We start from the raw sequence: 16,762 nt of genomic DNA on the forward strand, positions 1-16,762 counted from the left end.
CCATCCCCGCGGTCGACTTCCAAGGATGTATGTATACAGGACACTTGATTATGAAAGAATACAAAAATTTGATCACGTATTGAAACTTCACACACACACACACGCACACATAAACACAAATACACACATATATATATATATATATATATATATTCCTTGTTGAGTACTTTGTTGGCAGTCTCAATGCTAATAGCTAAATGCTAATGCAAATAGCTTTTCTATTTATTTTGCAAACTTTCCTTGTACTGTGATGTGGTTGGCTTGGCAGATTTGAGGATTTTGCCGTAAGTCTCAACCTCATAGCAGTCTGTGTCAATGAATTTGTTAATTTTGCAAGACATCAGATTCACAAGTGTTTTGTCAGACAGCTGACTTCTGAATTCTGTCTTAATGTGACGCACCATGCTGAATGCCCTTTCTACAGTGGCTGTAACCCTTGACAATAAGTACTCATGTTTGAGTACTGTTGGGGGGGAACAGCCTACGTGGAGGAAGTGACAGTGGCCGGGCCTCTGGCACAGAGGACGGCCCTGTAGCTCAGAAGCGTAGGGGTAAAGAAAGAGGAACATAGTAATAGGGGATTCGATAGTCAGGGGTTCAGACAGGCGGTTCTGTGGAGGTGAACGGGAGTCCCGGATGGTAGTTTGCCTCCCTGGTGCCAGGGTTCGGGACATTTCTGATCGCGTCCAAGATATCCTGAAGTGGGAGGGTGAGGAGCCAGAGGTCGTGGTACATGTAGGTACCAATGACATAGGTAGGAAAGGGGAAGAGGTCCTGAAACGAGAGTACAGGGAGTCAGGAAGGCAGTTAAGAAGAAGGACCGCAAAGGTAGTAATCTCGGGATTACTGCCTGTGCCACGCGACAGTGAGAGTAGGAATGGAATTAGGTGGAGGATGAATGCGTGGCTGAGGGATTGGAGCAGGGGGCAGGGATTCAAGTTTCTGGATCATTGGGACCTCTTCTGGGGCAGGTGTGACCTGTTCAAGAAGGACAGGTTACACTTGAATCCTGGGGGGACCAATATCCTAGCGGGGACGTTTGCTAGGGCTACAGGGCAGACTTTAAACTAGTGAGATGGGGGGGGGCAGGAATCAATTTGAGGAAACTATGGGAGAGGAGGTTAGTTCACCAGTCGAGCAAGTAAGTAGACTGTGTGTGAGGGAGGAAAGGCAGGTGATGGAGAAGGGATGCGCTCAGCCCGAAGAAGTAGGGGAGAAGAAAGAAAAAGATAATATATTTGAATGCATTGTTAGGGATGAAAAGAGAGGAAGAGGTGGAGTATCTTAAATGTATCTATTTTAATGCAAGGAGCATTGTAAGAAAGGTGGATGAGCTTAAAGAGTGGATTGCTACCTGGAATTATGATGTTGTAGCTATTAGTGAAACATGGTTGCAGGAAGGGTGTGATTGGCAACTAAATATTCCAGGACTTAGTTGCTTCAGGTGTGATAGAGTAGGAGGGGCCAGAGGAGGATGTGTTGCATTGCTTGTCCGAGAAAATCTTATGGCAGTGCTTTGGAAGGATAGATTAGAGAGCTCCTCTAGGGAGGCTATTTGGGTGGAATTGAGGAATGGGAAAGGTGTAGTGACACTGATAGGAGTGTTTTATAGGCCACCTAATGGGGAGCGTGAGTTGGAAGAGCAAATGTGTAAGGAGATAGCAGATATTTATAGTAAACACAAGGTGGTGATTGTGGGAGATTTTAATTTTCCACACGTAGATTGGGAAGCTCATTCTGTAAAAGGGCTGGATGGTTTAGAGTTTGTGAAATGTGTGCAGGATAGATTTTTGCGACAATACATAGAAGTACCAACTAGAGATGGGGCAGTGTTGGATCTCCTGTTAGGGAATGCGATAGGTCAGCTGACAGATGTATGTGTTGGGGAGCACTTCAGGTCCAATGATCACAACAGCATTAGCTTCAATATAATTATGGAGAAGGCCAGGACTGGACCTAGAGTTGAGATTTTTGATTGGAGAAAGGCTAACTTTGAGGAGATGCGAAGGGATTTAGAAAGAGTAGATTGGGTCAAGTTGTTTTATGGGATGGATGTAATAGAGAAATGGAGGTCATTTAATGGTGAAATAATAAGGGTACAGAATCTTTATGTTCCTGTTAGGTTGAAAAGAAAGGTTAAAGGTTTGAAAGCACCGTGGTTTTCAAGGGATATTAGAAACTTGGTTCAGAAAAAGAGGGATGTCTACAATAGATATAGGCAGCATGGAGTAAAGGAATTGCTTGAGGAGTATAAATAATATAAAAGGAATCTTAAGAAAGAGATTAGAAAAGCTAAAAGAAGATACGAGGTTGGTTTGGCAAATAAGGTGAAAGTAAATCCGAAAGGTTTCTACACTTATATTAAAAGCAAGAGGATAGTGAGGAATAAAATTGGTCCCTTAGAGAATCAGGGTGGTCAGCTATGTGTGGAGCCAAGGGAGATGGAAGAGATTTTGAATGATTTCTTCTCTTCGGTATTCACTAAGGAGAAGGATATTAAATTGTGTAAGGTGTGGAAAACAAGTAAGGAAGTTATGGAACCTATGACAATTAAAGAGGTGGAAGTACTGGTGCTTTTAAGAAATTTAAAAGTGGATAAATCTCCGGGTCCTGACAGGATATTCCCCAGGACCTTGAGGGAAGTTTGTGTAGAGATAGCAGGAGCTCTGACGGAGATCTTTCAGATGTCATTAGAAACGGGGATTGTGTCGGAGGATTGGCGTATTGCTCATGTGGTTCCATTGTTTAAAAAGGGTTCTAGAAGTAAGCCTAGGAAGTATAGACCTGTCAGTTTGACATCAGTGGTGGGTAAATTAATGGAAAGTATTCTTAGAGATAGTATTTATAATTATCTGGATAGACAGGATCTGAATAGGAGTAGCCAGCATGGATTTGTGCGTGGAAGGTCATATTTGACAAACCTTATTGAATTTTTTGAAGAAGTTACGAGGAATGTTGACGTGGGTAAGGCAGTGGATGTAGTCTATATGGACTTCAGCAAAGCCTTTGACAAAGTTCCACATGGAAGGTTAGTTAAGAAGGTTCAGTCGTTAGGTATTAATGCTGGAGTAATAAAATGGATTCAACAGTGGTTAGATGGGAGATGCCAGAGAGTAGTGGTGGATAATTGTTTATTGGGGTGGAGGCCAGTGACTAGCGGGGTGCCTCAGGGATCTGTTTTGGGCCCAATGTTGTTTGTAATATACATAAATGATCTGGATGATGGGGTGGTATATTGGATTAGTAAGTATGCCAATGATACTAAGGTAGGAGGTGTTGTGGATAATGAGGTGGGTTTTCAAAGCTTGCAGGGAGATTTATGCCGGTTAGAAGAATGGGCTGAATGTTGGCAGATGGAGTTTAATGCTGAGAAGTGTGAGGTTCTACATTTTGGCAGGAATAATCCAAATAGAACATACAGGATAAATGGTAGGGCATTGAGGAATGCAGTGGAACAGAGAGATCCAGGAATAACAGTGCATAGTTCCCTGAAGGTGGAGTCTTATGCAGATAGGGTGGTGAAGAAGGCTTTTGGAATGCTGGCCTGTATAAATCAGAGCATTGAGTACAGAAGTTGGGATGTAATGTTAAAATTGTACAAGGCATTGGTAAGGCCAAATTTGGAATATTGTGTACAGTTCTGGTCACCGAATTATAGGAGAGATATCAATAAATTAGAGAGAGTGCAGAGACAATTTACTAGGATGTTACCTGGGTTTCAGCACTTAAGTTACAGAGAAAGGTTGAACAAGTTAGGTCTCTATTCATTGGAGCGTAGAAGGTTGAGGGGGGATTTGATCGAGGTATTTAAAATTTTGAGAGGGATAGATAGAGTTGACGTGAATAGGCTGTTTCCATTGAGAGTAGGGGAGATTCAAACGAGAGGACATGATTTGAGAGTTAGGGGGCAGAAGTTTAAGGGAAACATGAGGGGGTATTTCTTTACTCAGAGAGTGATAGCTGTGTGGAATGAGCTTCCTGTAGAAGTAGTAGAGGCCAGTTCAGTTGTGTCATTTAAGGTAAAATTGGATAGGTATATGGACAGGAAAGGAGTGGAGGGTTATGGGCTGAGTGCGGGTAGGTGGGACTAGGTGAGATTAAGAGTTCAGCACAGACTAGGAGGGCCGAGATGGCCTGTTTCCGTGCTGTGATTGTTATATGGTTACATCACAATTAGAATTTGGGTTTGCTAATGACCGAATGACACCTGTTAAACTCACCTCAACATGTCTGTTACAGTCATTTAACCTACCATTGGCAATAGAATAGTTACTTGCAAACAGTGCGATGAGCAACACTGTCATTATTTTGACCCCTATTACGCAGGGGTACACTTTAGTTTAGTCTGGGGTGAAGTACGCTTTATATATTTTTTTGGAAGACTCTGCCATGGCGCTGCAGGACACTAAACTGAACTGATGGACAATGAAAGAGAGAGAGAGAGAGAGAGAGAGAGAGAGAGAGAGAGAGAGAGAGAGAGAGGGATCGACTATAAAGCCCGCCCACAGAGCCAACTGATAGGTCTACTTAGCACAACGAGAGACCAATCAGGATTCTCTCTCTCTCTCTCTCTCCCCCCCCCCCCCCATCCTCCCTCTCGCTTGCTTGCTGGCTATCAAAGAAAATCAATTTCCGGGATATTGTATATAATTTGCAGGCATCAGACAGCCCCTATCAATATGCTGGAGACTCCCATAACTTCTGGGAGAGGTGGGATGTCTGAAGTATTGCCATTGCAAAACTCGTTAAGCCACTTAATGAAGGAAATAATCTGAAATGACAATTGTGGTTTTCAGTGAACGTTCACATCTGAAATATTAAATGATGTATTTTGATAGTATTAAGAGATGCCACAGACCTGACCTTTCTTTCCTGGTTTTGTGGGTTGGGTACAGGAAGCGATGGGCAAGTCAAATTATAGGTGAAGTTCCAAGGACAGGCGAGGGAACTACATCTTGGGGAGCCTGATTTCAACTATTTAGATTAGATTAGATTCAACTTTATTGTCATTGTGCCAAGTACAGATACAAAGCCAATGAAATGCAGTTAGTATCTAACCAGAAATGCAAAGAATAGTGTTATTTACAAAATAACTGTGAATAAAAATTAAGTGCTACAGCGCACAAATATAAAAGTACTGAGACAGTACAATATGGGTGCAATACAGCTTAGCGCTGTGATGTGAGGTTCAGCAGGGTCACAGCCTCTTCCTGAGCCTGCTGGTGAGGGAGCGGAGGCTCCTGTAGTAAGGAAGTTACTGTAGGGAGTTCTGAGGGACAAAATGTATCGTCACTTGGATAGTCAGAGCTTGATTGGAACAGTAAACATGATCTGATGTTTTGGAATTTTTGTTTTGAAGAAACTAGGGATAAATGAAGTTAGATGGACAGACAAACATACATTATTGATCCCGAGGGAAATTGGGTTTCGTTACAGCTGCACCAACCAAGAATAGTGAAGAAATATAGCAATATAAAACCATAAATAATTATATAATAACAAGTTAATCATGCCAAGTGGAAATAAGTCCATCATCAGCCTTTTGGCTCAGGGCAATGGATGTTGTCTATAGATTTTAGAAAGCCCCTTGACTGTTGACTTCAAGTCAAGTCAAGTTGCTTTTTATTGTCATTTCGACCATAAACTGCAGGTACAGTACACAGTAAAAATGACACAATGACCCTGGTGCTACATGAAACAACTAGTTACTTACTTCAGTAAGTGGGAGGGGTGCAAACATGCTGCAGCCTACATTGGGAGAATCAGTGATGGAGGGAGTCAGTACCTTTCAATTCCTGTGCATAAGATATCAGATGACCCGTCCCTGGGCCTAGCACATAGATACAATCTTTAGGAAAGCATGTCAGTGCTGTTACGAATGTGGAGCAACTCTGATGGGCCGAAGGGTGCAAAGTCGCCCCCTCCTTTTTGAGAATCGCAAGATCGCTATTATTTCGGGTCTGAGACCCAGGAAATGAGAGAGATACACATCATGTCAATAATGAGAGAGAGAGACGCCGGATCACAGCAAAGGCAGTTGTTATAGACAACGCAGAATACACAACAAGGTGGAATGTCTCCTGACATAAGCAGAACGGAACCAGTGATTACTGCTATTGTCTCTTGGAGAAGGAATTGTGTATTGAGTACTGTACTATTCATTGAAACCCCTCAGGGGACAACAAGAGTGGTCTGGTTGAGGGATTACATCATCCCAACCTGATTGACATCTGAGACCCCGTGAGTGAGGATAAAAGACGGGTCTGGGGAACACCCCTTAGACACACCAGGAGAAACGTATGAGACCGGTGGGGGGCTTGTGTGTGTGTCCATCCTTGCCTGGGTGGCGAGTCCTCCACGGAACGGTCTAGCTAAAGGACGGAAACGGATCAAGATCGTACCAAGGAAAGTCAGCAAGTTATTCTTCTATTTCTCTCTCTCTCTCCAGCAATTGCAACACAGCGACAAAGAAACGATGGCAGCCTGTGTGAACTGAAACGAACTTTATATTTCCATCAGACAATTCATTATCCCCTAGACAACGATAGAGCTTATTTCTTATTGATTATTGTTATACCTGCACTTTTAGGTTTAGTATTGATGATGTATGTTATCTGTATATTTGCATTGATATTATTTTTGTGTATTTTTGCTAATACTGTTAAAAATAGTATCACCAGACTCCAACAGACACCTCTATCTTTGCTGGTAAGTAACCCAGTTACGGGGTTCGTAACAGTGCCTTTACTTTCTTCAGAGTTTAAAGAGATTCGGTTTGTCATTAAACACTGAAACAAATTTCTACTGATGTACTGTTGATAATATCCTGATTATGGTCTGGTAATGCAACATGACTGCGCAGGAATGCACAGTGGACTCTGCCCTATACATCACGGGCACATCCTTCCCTACCACTGGTAGCATCTCCAGGTGATGCTGCCTCAAGTAGGCAACATCAATCATCAAAGAACCTCACCATCTGGACCACGTCATCTTTTCACAGCTACTATTGAGCAGGAAGTACAGAAGCCTGAAGTTGCACACCACCGGGTTCAAGAACAGCCATTCAACCACTCATTTCTCAAACCAACTTGCAAAATTCTAACCACCACAGTTCAGCTACACTATAAATACTTTTGACCACATCACACTAAAACTGATTTTTCTTTTTATCTCAAACAAGAGAAAATCTGCAGATGTTGGAAATCCAAGCAACACATACACGATGCTGGAGGAACTCAGCAGGGCAGGCAGCACCCATGGAAAAGAGTACAGTCAACATTTTGGGCTGAGACCCTTCATCAGGACTAGACAAAAAAGATGAGAGGTCAGAGCAATGGGGGGAGGGGGAGGGGAGGAAGAAATACAAGGTAGTAGGTAATAGGTGAAACCAGGAGAGGGAGAGGGGTGAAGTATAGAGCTGGGAAGTGGATTCGTGAAAGAGATACAGGGCTGGAGAAGCGGGTATCTGATAGGGGAGGACAGTAGGCCATGGAAGAAAGGGAAGGGGGAGGATCACCACAGGGAGGTGATGGGCAGGTAAGGGGATGAGGTGAGAGAGGGAAATGGGAAAGGGGAATGGTGAAGAAGAGTCGGAGCAATTACTGGAAATTCAATAAATTGATGTTCATGCCATCCGATTAGAGGCCACCCAGACAGCATATAAGGTATTGCTCCTGAGTGTGACCTCATCACAGCAGTAGAGGAGCCCGTGGAGATTCACGTGGCTGTTGAAGGGTAGCATGCTAAACACCCTTCTCACCACCCTGTCAATTTGTGTGTCTGTTTTCAACAAACTGTCCACTTGCACTTATAACACCAAGTCCATGGTCATTCTCCCTTTATGAAATCCAGATTGGTATACAGTTAATTTTCCATTACTTTCCAAAAAATAAGAAAGGCTTGCTATAATCATTTGTTTTATTATATTACATATATGTGAAGTTGGAGAAATAGGTCAACTGGAAGGATCTAATTGATTCTCACCAGGTTTCAATATAACAACTGACAATTTCCATATAACAGAAAGTTGCTCTTCAATCCATATTGTATTAAAGAATTCCAAAACCAACTTAAATTTCAATCTGCTAACCATGTAAACATATAACAAATATAATCTTTCCCAGGCGTTGTCTGATTGGCACTATTAACAGGCCTTTAAAATTCAGACAATGTAAATTCAGCATCCAAGCAGGAACCGGAACATTCTTTTATTTCAGCAATCTGAGGATTGCTGGCCAAAACTGTTTCTCTATAAGACCCCTTCTTCTTTATTTAAATTGGCCCAAGTATGTTTACTGACTTATGTTTTTGCTAATAATTATGCTTTTTCAGAGTCAGTAACTGCAACCTTCTCCCCACCATACAAAACTGGTAATGCATCAAGTTTACTACAGTTCACAGCTCTTTTAAATTTATCTCTGTACCAGGAAAAGATCTGGGAATTGATTATTTAGCTATTGAGTCGAGTACAGAACACAAGGTATTATTACTCAACTCGATATTCAACAAAACTAAATGATCAGGAATTCTACTTTCACGTAAATCCAAGGAGTGAGAACTTTTCCTCTGAGACACATCTCTTCCCATTGTAGAGATAATGGGGAAATGATCACTCCCCACATTTGTATCATTATAGGGTCTATAGCGAAACACTTCTTTTGGTAATCTATTTAGTAAATGCATTTGTAACATCAGGCTTCATCTAAAGGCCCTTGGCTCAGAGAGTCCTTTTTCACTACTTTAGCTTACATGAACAATCCGTTAAATGTACAGCAGCTACCTCTGAAATACACATTATGGTGTCACAATAATGATGTTGCATATGTCACTGTAAGATATATTTATGATTGACAAAAGGCACTGGGCACCACAATGGGATAGTTTAACAGGTGATTGAACAGAATAGGCCTATTCGATCTGGACATTAGAAGAATGAAAAGTGATCTTACTGATATTCTTAAGGTACTAAAGGGAAATTGCAAGGTAGATGTGATGTTGGTTTTTCCCGTGGCGGGGCAAGTTTAAAACTCAGAGCATGGTATTGAGAAGGGGTTGATGAAATATCTAAGAGGGTTAACAGTTAAACAATAGCAGCCTATTTTTCTGAAAGAAACTACTAATGATCAACAGATGTGCCAATTTTGTTATTCAATGCTGAGCAATATTTCTTCTTGAGGGTAGCCAGCTAGGGTTTCAGGATGCTTATCTCTTTGTGCAGTCATGTATAGAGATAGGACAACTCCAGTCTGTTTTGTGCATTTAGGCCATTATGCTTATTTTGTAATTTGTCTTTCGGTACTGTCAAGCAACAGATAAGTCTGATTCCAGCTTGGTATCACAGCTTGTGTGGGGGTACCTGAACGAACATGTCTCTTCTGTAAGGGGAATTGTGAGTTAGCTGGTGGATCGGGCAGGAATACTCACAGATAGACTGTTTGAGTGACTAACTGAGTAAACCCCGGGTGCTTTGAATAAAGAGTTTGTACTTATACAATCTCGGAGTGACTTTATCCAGAATGGACTTCCACAGGGTGATCTATATTTGACATTCTGATCTGAGAAGGAATTTTTGCCTTGAAGCTTGTGAATTTTTTGAATTCTTTGCTATGACAGATGGACTTCTGAAATGTAGGTGTGCTAAGGATAATGGAGAACAAGAGAGAAAAATGGAATTGAAACCAATTTGAGAAATAGGATTTGGATTAGTGGATTTTACTGACCAGCCTGACCTAAGAGGATAATGCTTAGAACTTGGGAGGCATAGATTGCAGATGTTGGCATGTTGAACAACAGACAAAATCCTGGAGGAACTCAGCAGGTCATGTGCTATCTCTTGAGGGAAGTGAATAGTTATTTCGTGTTGAAACCCTTCATTTGGACTCCAGGTCTTGATCTGAAACATCCACTGTGCACTTCCCTCCACTGATGCTGCCTGACTTACTGAGCTCCAGTACTTTGTGTAATGCTTAAACTTATTTGAACGTTTATAAAATCATTATCTTGCAGTATAAATTATTATAATCTGGGTAATCACGTTAATAAACATCATATATGTGAAGATTATAAAATGTATTTCCCCTAGCTTTAAGTAGGCTTCCAAGTTTCCAAAGAATGGAAGCATTGAATGTGGGCGTAGTTGAGGATGGAAGTGACAAATCGCTCTCAGTCACTGGTGTTTGCTGTGTGCTATCAATAAACTAGCATTCCCAGGAACTGAGTGAGGGGAAGTATATAATTTCGACTGTAAGTCTCTTCCTGCAGCAAACCGCAGCTTCAGCCCTTCACAACATGGAGGTTTGTTGTGCCATTCGGTGGCGCGATGCATCATGGATAGTGAGGCTGTGACGCCTGAGTTACGCGCGACAGTTTCCGTTTTATTTTTTAAGTGCGAAATGGCGGGGCGGTTGTTTGGGAAATCGGAGGTGCAGCTGAGAGGGTCAACTGGAGGTTTGGTGGAATCTGAAATGGGGATAGGATCAAACTGCATGTCGTCTGGCGGAACTGAAGCTGATCTCCGGAATCTCGAGCGGTTGGTGAACCATTGGATTTTGGAGTTTAACTTCCATTGTGCAGTCCAGGCTTTTCGAGATGGCGAGTACGAGGAATTTTGCGCCATTCTAAATGTGATTACGGGTGAGAATGAGATTACGTTTTAAAAAGTCAGATTAGCAAACGGGGACAAGGCCAGTTTTAAGTGAACCGTGGGGGAAAACAAACGTTGGAAAAACTCAGCTGACTATCCTGGAAGGAGAAACTTAAAAGTCCAGGCCCGAGACCTTTCAAAAGAGGGATGCACCTATTTCCAGAAAATGCAGTTTCAGTTTTTTTTTAAGAAAATGTAACCTGCTAAATTCGTTATTGGTGAGCTTGCTGCGTTCGCGCATCACTCTTTGGTTATGTTTCAGAATAAAAGTACTTTAAAAAAAAACACGAGACAAAATCTGCAGAAGCTGGAAATCCAGCAACACACGCAAAATGCTGGAGGAACTCAGCAGACCAGGCAGCATCTATGGAAAAAAAATATAACGACGTTTCGGGCCGAGACCCTTCATCAGGACTTATAAAAGTTTAAGTAAAAGCTATTAAGTAATAGATAAGTATATGTGAAAATTTTCACAAACTGTATTAAACTCACCAGGTCAGACAGCAATAGAGGAGAGACAAAATCATTCAGCTTTCCTACTCTTCAGAGAGAGAAACAAATTGGTCTATGTTTAAATTAATTAATTTGGTTTATTATTGTCACGTGTCCGGAGGTACGGTTAAAAGCTTTGTTTTGCATGCCATCCATACAAATAATTTCATTACAGCAGTATATTGAGGTAATACAAGGGAACACAATAACAGAGTACAGAATAAAGTGTTATAGTTACAGAGCATGCAGAACAGGTGCAGGTCCATAACAAGGTAAATTGCAAGATCAAGAGTGCACTTTATTGAGGCAATTCATTAACAGGATAGAAGTTTTCTTGGTGGTACATGACTTTCAGCTTTTGTATTTTCTACTTTATGGGAGGGAGAGAAGGGAAAATGTTTGGGATGGTTAATTATGATGGCTGCTTAACCAAAGCAGCACGAGGTGAAGATGGTCTGTGGAAGAGAGGCAAGTTTCCGTGAGGTGCTGAGCTGTGACAACAACTCTGCAGTTTCTAGCAGTCTCTGTCAGAGAAGTTGCCATACCAAGCTGTGAGCCTCTGGACTGAATGTGTACCGGACAAGGCAGAACTAAGGATTGGGTGAAATAATAGTGCCAGTTGAATCAGGCTCACAAGAACGGTATGCTAGAGTGGCATGGTAGCATAGTGGATAGCACAATGCTTTACAATTCCAGCAGTCTGGGTTTAATTCCCACTGCTGTCTGTAAGGAGTTTGTACCTTCTCCCCGTGACCGTGTGGGGCTCTTGGTGTATCGATTTCCTTCCACAGTCCAGAGATATGCTGTTGTTGGGTTAATTGGTCATTGTAAATTGTCCTGTGACTAGGCTGGGATTAAATCGGGTTATTGGGCAGTGTGGTTCTCAGGGCTGGAAGTACCTAATCTGTACTGTATGTCAATCCAGTCGGCCCTCCTTATCCGTGGGCTCCGCATGCACAAATTCAACCAACCGCGAGTCGAGAAATCCCGGAAGTGCTCTTCCAGCACTTGTTGTTCGAGCATGTACAGATTTTTTTTCTTGACATTATTCCCTAAACAATGCGGTATGTTACGTACCTCGTAACTGGGTTAGCAGACCAGCAGAAATGGAATGATACATTGGAGTCTGGTGGTACTGTAACTGAAGGGGTTTATTAGTAAACTAAACAATACAGTATCAAAAATGCCAATATACATATAAAACAGGTTAGCAATAATAAAAACAGAAGTGTAAGAATAAGGATCACAGTAAAAAACTATCAAAGTCTAGGGGTAAATGAATTGTCATAAATGAATATAGAGTTCAGTTCGTGCTGAGGTAGTTGTTATGTTGCAATGTTAGAGAGAGAGAAAGAGAGAGCGAGCAAGAGATGAGCAGCTGCAGCAAGCAAACCTTCTGTCGTCGTCTTGTTCCGTTGTACCGTTGGGGTCACCTATTGTGACCCTTCTGTTCCAGGCTAGACCGTTCTTCAGTGATGGACTCGTCACCCAGGCAAGGGCGGACACCACACAAGTCCCCACTGGTCTGCCTTCATCCACTGTGCTCCAGACCGATTCTCCTGAACTGGTCCTCCAGGCCCCCACCTTCCTGTGGGTGCACAACACTTTCAGTGTGCACTGGTGTGTCTGAGGGGTGTCTCCCCAGACCTGTCTTTTATCCCCACTGACGGGGTATCAGCCATCCATCAACTCCATATGTCCATGTCCATCAAACTAGTCCACTCCTTGCTGTCTCAGCAAGAATGTTAACAAGCAAAGAAGTATCCTTGCAGCAAAAGATTGTTTACCTTTCCATCAGTGAAGAAGCCATAAACATAAATCATTCCCCTCCCTCTCCCTCTCTCTCCCTCTCCCTCTCCCTCCCTCTCCCTCTCTCTCCCTCCCCCTCCCTCCCCCTCCCTCCCCCTCCCTCTCCCTCTGTCGTCATCTCTCTCTCTCATTAGCAGCTTAGTTCCCGGAGGGGGGGGTCCCCCCCGGACCCCATTTCCATTTCCAGAAAATAGTGTATATATTTTACCTTTATGTGCATATAAAACACTTAAGAAACTTGTGTATTCAATGATTAAACCACTGTGTTGCTTAGTAGCTTTCATCAGGCCAGGGCCTTTCTCACTTTATCCTTTAAAATTGTTCCAATCGTTGATGGACTGTAGCCTAATGCTTTTCCAATGACACCTCTTTCTGATTGCTTTATTATTTCCACTTTATTTTCAATTGTGATCGTGATTATTTTCGTGAACAGAAACACTGTGGATTCAGAGCTCTGCTGGGTCCTAAAGACCTCCGCTCGTAGACAGGTTAAATAAGGTCAGTAGTTCCACTGGGTCCTAAAGTCCAGTGCATTGAAACAGGTTAAATACGGGACTTGAGCATCCTCATTTTTTGGTATCTCTGAGGGGTCCCGGAACTAATCCTAACCCTAAGGAGGGCTGACTAAATAAAAATAGCAGGTCAGGCAGAATCTGGAAAATGAAACGGATGCTTTGGATTTGAGATTCTTCCTAAAAGTTTCTTTGTCACTGTAATGTGTTCATATATCTCGGTCCAAACAGTTGACTGCTCGTTTCCATGGTTGCTACCCGACCTGCTGAATTCCTCCAGCGTGTTGTACGTGTTGCTTTGACCACAGCATCTGCAGTGTACTTTGTATTCATAGATCATGATCCTTCCCTTTCATTCCACCTATCTGCATTGTTCAATAGATAATTCTGTGACCTCGGCTAAGTGGTTTCTCTCTTTCTCAGTTCTGATCAGAATCAGGTTCATTATCACTGGCATACGTCATGAAATTTCTTGTTTTGTGGCAGCAGTACAGTCTATGCAATAACCAGCGAGGTAGTTTTCATGGACCATTCAGAAATCTGGTGGAGGGGCAGAAGAGGTTCCTAAAAGGCTCCTGTATCTCCTTCCCATTGGTAGTAATGAGATGAGGTCATGTCCTGGATGATGAAGGTTTTTAATAATGGATGCCTCCTTTTTGAGGAAGGATACCTGACCTGAAATGCTATCTTGATTTGTGGACCATTGTCCTGTTGACCGTTTGAAAGTTTGTAGTATACCATCAGCAAAATTACTGCCCTCTTTCCAAGGGAAAGTAGAAATAATAATCAAAGGGAGTATTAGTGACATAAGGAGTAAGTGCACGAAGTTTTGTTGGTCTTGTAATTTCATGGACTTAAATGCTGTTGTGGCGACCCACTTTCTGTGCAGGCGAACCGACTCACAAATAGCCAGCGCGCAGGGGGAGACTTTGGTAATGCACCTCTGACGTCATTTCTGCCTGGAGAGGGCGGGCGCTATGGATTTAAATGCCAGCGCTGCGAAGTTTGAATAAACTAGTCTCGAAAGGACTTACCGACTGCGTGTCATTATTTCAGCGCTGTGTGTAGCACATTGCTACATTGGTGCCCCCGATGGTCCAAACAGGATTTGGACCAAAGATAACCGACTCTTCATCTGTTCATGCAGTTTCGCTAAAACTGCCGACTTTCTGGACACTGCGACCACGCATGTGGTTTAGCCAAACAGAAGCCCAGTTCCAGATTTGGCAGATATCCTCTGACCAGGAGACGGCTGCCCAGGTTGCAGATTACATACAGTCGCCCCCGGAAGAAGGCAAATATGAAGCATTCAAGGCGCTGCTCATTGGGACCTTTGGCCTCTCACAGCGTGAGCGAGGTGCCCGCCTGCTTCACCTGGCTGGTTTGGGAGACAGACTGCCGTCAGCATTGATGAACGAGATGCTGGCCCTGGCTGACAGACACAAGCCCTGCCTCATGTTCGAGCAAGCGTTCCTAGAGCGACTGCCCAAGGACATATATCTGCTGCTGGCCGACGCAGAATTCAGCGATCCCCGGAAGATGGCAGCCTGGGCAGACATGCTGTGGAAAGCCAAGAGGGAGAGCGTGGCGTCCGTCCGTCAGATTACCAGGCGACGCGCCCAACAGCAGACCAGACCAGGCCCAGCAGGGGATGCACACAACACAGAGGCAGGAGTGAGGAGGCCAGTGAACAGAGGTGTTTCTACCACCAATGGGGGGCACAAAAGCCCGCCGTTGTCGTCCGCCCTGCAAGGGCCAGGGCCAGCTGCCGCTAATGACTATGGCGGCTGGCCACCAGGACAGCCTCTTGTATGTCTGGGACAAACAGTTGGGAAGCCACTCTTGGTCGACACAGGAGCGGACTTCAGCATCTTGCCCCCAACGAGGTACGACACCCGCAACAGGAAGCCAGGACCCACCCTGAGGGCCGCAAATGGCAGCACAATACGAACCTACGGCGCCCGCGCAGTGCAGCTGCAGTTCGGCGCCAGCAGGTTCACGTGGGACTTCACACTGGCCACGGTGGCCCAAACACTCCTGGGGGCGGACTTCTTGTGAGCTCGCAGCCTGCTGGTCGACTTGCAAGGGAAAAGACTGGTACATGCCAAGACTTTCTAGACATTCTCCCTGGGTGAAGCCAAGTTGCCGACCCCACACATGGACTCCATCACGCTGTCGGACAACGAATTCACCAGAATCCTGGCAGACTTTCCATCGATTCTGGCACCGCAGTTCACGGCAGCCATGCCCAGACATGGGGTACAGCATGGGGTGTATTTCCATGGGGTCCAACCCAGGGAACACCCCTCCATGCCCGCGCACGAAGGCCCCCCCCCCCCCCGGAAAAGCTCCGCCTGGCGAAGGAGGAGTTCAAGAGGATGAAGGAATTGGGGATCATACAGAGGTCCGATAGCCCATGGGCCTCCCCCCTGCACATGGTGCCCAGAGCAGCTGGGGGTTGGAGACCATGCGGCGACTACTGCAGACTGAACAAGGCTACCACTCCAGACCACTACCTCGTGCCACACATACAGGACTTTGCAGCAAACCTGCATGGGGCAAGAATCTTTTCCAAAGTAGACCTTATCCGGGGATACCATCAAATCCCGGTGCACTCTGAAGACATCCCCAAAACAGCACTCATCACCCCGTTTGAGTTCCTCCAAATGCCGCTTGGCCTGAGGAATGCCGCACAGACGTTCCAGCAGCTAATGGACGCAGTGGGACGCGACCTGGACTTTGCTTTCATCTATTTGGATGACATCCTTATAGCCAGCAGTTGTCGTCAGGAGCATCTGTCCCACCTCCGCCAACTCTGCTCCTGCCTGAGTGATTTCGGCCTCACGATCAACCCGGCCAAATGCCAGTTCGGTCTCGATACCATTGACTTCCTGGGCCACAGGATTACCAAAGACGGGGTAACAACTCTGCCAGCCAAGGTAGACGCTATCCGCCTCTTTGCCCGGCCCAACACAGTCAAAGGTCTGCAGGAGTTCGTTGGTATGGTTTCCTCCCCTCAGCAGCCTGTATCATGCGCCCTTTGTACACCCTGATGTCGGGTAAAGGCAAGGACATTACTTGGGACGAGGAGGCTGCAGCCGCTTTCGTTAAAGCCAAGGAAACCTTAGTAGATGCCGCGATGCTGGTGCACCCCAGAATGGACGTTCTGACCACCCTCATGGTGGACGCATCCGACACAGCAGTCGGTGGGGTGCTGGAGCAGCTCATCAAGGGGCGCTGGCAACCCCTGGCGTTCTTCAGCAAGCACCTACGACCACCCAAACTACGACCAACCAGTGCTTTT

At 44.4% G+C, this 16,762-nt stretch overlaps 1 protein-coding gene across 1 annotated transcript in view; it reads left to right on the forward strand.

The window, feature by feature from the left end:
* The first annotated feature begins 10,379 nt into the window (after nucleotides 1-10,379).
* Nucleotides 10,380-16,762, forward strand: part of terfa (telomeric repeat binding factor a) — a 42,892-nt gene continuing 36,509 nt past the window's right edge. Inside the window, exon 1 of the mRNA XM_059993110.1 lies at nucleotides 10,380-10,635. Coding sequence (XP_059849093.1) covers nucleotides 10,395-10,635 — 241 coding nt within the window. The 5' untranslated portion in view covers nucleotides 10,380-10,394. The remainder of the gene's footprint in view (nucleotides 10,636-16,762) is intronic.

Source organism: Hypanus sabinus, chromosome 17 (assembly GCF_030144855.1).
Source record: "Hypanus sabinus isolate sHypSab1 chromosome 17, sHypSab1.hap1, whole genome shotgun sequence".
Taxonomy (NCBI): Eukaryota; Metazoa; Chordata; class Chondrichthyes; order Myliobatiformes; family Dasyatidae; genus Hypanus; species Hypanus sabinus.